The sequence below is a fragment of the Rosa chinensis genome, chromosome 6, assembly GCF_002994745.2.
Source record: "Rosa chinensis cultivar Old Blush chromosome 6, RchiOBHm-V2, whole genome shotgun sequence".
Taxonomy (NCBI): domain Eukaryota; kingdom Viridiplantae; phylum Streptophyta; class Magnoliopsida; order Rosales; family Rosaceae; genus Rosa; species Rosa chinensis.
This window is the reverse complement of record NC_037093.1, coordinates 26503901-26505259: the sequence shown is the minus strand read 5'-3', so window position 1 is coordinate 26505259 and position 1359 is coordinate 26503901. Positions and strand designations below refer to the sequence as shown.

Below are 1359 nucleotides of genomic sequence, written 5' to 3'. Positions count from 1 at the left end.
ATACACCTACAATCAAGTGATTCTGTATTGAATGACCTCCTTTATGGGAGGGGGTCAAAGCCTAGATTGAATCATATTTAAGCCTGGTCCCTGCACTCTCATTTCATCATCATACTCGTCCCATAGAGAGCTAAGAGAAGTGAGCAGTGCAGAAGATCAGTGTCTTGAGATCAATGGCCTCTTCAGGTTTGTTGATTCTCTAAAGAACACACATCATATGCATATATATATATATATATATATATATATATATCATTATGTGTTTATTATAGTTTGATTGATATTGTATTTATGTTCTCTTGTGTGCTGTTTTACAAGTTCCATTTTTAGTTTACACCTTCTCTTCATTCCACACGTTAGGTGCCACAATAATATCACTTACGAGCACCACATCATGCTGGTTAGCAGTAATAACCTGCGGTTTATGAGAGGGCAAAGAAGGAATCCATGAATCATTCACTACAGAAACACTAACACCATCCCTAATTTGCCAAATAGACCCATCTCTCAGCAGATCCCTAGTAGCAAAAATGCTACGCCAAGAATATGAAGGAGATGCATGCTCCGTTGCATTCCAAAAAGAGCCGTCTGGGAAGTATCGGGCCTTATAAAGTTGTGCAATCAAAGTTTCAGGATTAGAAACCACACGCCACGCTTGTTTAGAAAGCATGGACATATTAAACTCAGAGAAACTTCTGAACCCCAAACCACCAACTTCTTTGGCATGACACAAATCATCCCATTTCTTCCAATGAATTTTCTTTTGATCTGTGATACTTCCCCACCGAAAACGTGCACACATTTGCTGAAGATCTTCACAAAAGTTCTTTGTGAGTTGAAACACACTAATTGCATAATTAGGAAGTGCTTGTGCCACCACTCGGATCAAAATATCCTTGCCTGCCTCACTAAGTAGCTTACCTTGCCAATGCTTCAATTTTCCCCCTAGCCTTTCTTTGATATATGCAAAAGTAGTTGTTTTCTTCTGTCCCATGTAAGTTGGGAGCCCCAAATATCTCTCATGAGATTCAACTATCACAACCCCTAAAAGGTTAGCCACAACTTCCTGGTCAACCTCACTAACATTCTTGCTAAATGCAACTGAGCTTTTGTGGAAATTTACCACTTGACCCGAAGCCCTACCATACACATCAATCCTTAATTTTACCCTCTATTATAATTAAAAAATAAAACTGAATATATAGAATAAATACCATTGATATGCAAGAGTCATTATTCTAAAAACACTCTCTTCCTTCGCAATTGGTTTTAGCCAATTGACAAATATGAATTATAGAGTTTATATTTTTAATTTTTTTTATTCAAAATTTGTGATGCACTTCATAACTCCATACCCAT

General features: G+C 37.3%; 1 protein-coding gene across 1 annotated transcript; it reads right to left on the bottom strand.

Moving 5' to 3' along the window:
• Window positions 1-331: 331 nt before the first annotated feature.
• On the bottom strand, window positions 332-994 carry LOC112171134 (uncharacterized mitochondrial protein AtMg00310-like). Its single transcript, XM_024308363.1, has one exon. It carries the CDS (start codon window positions 992-994, stop codon window positions 332-334), a length of 663 nt encoding a protein of 220 aa, XP_024164131.1.
• Between the last annotated feature and the right edge of the window lie 365 nt (window positions 995-1359).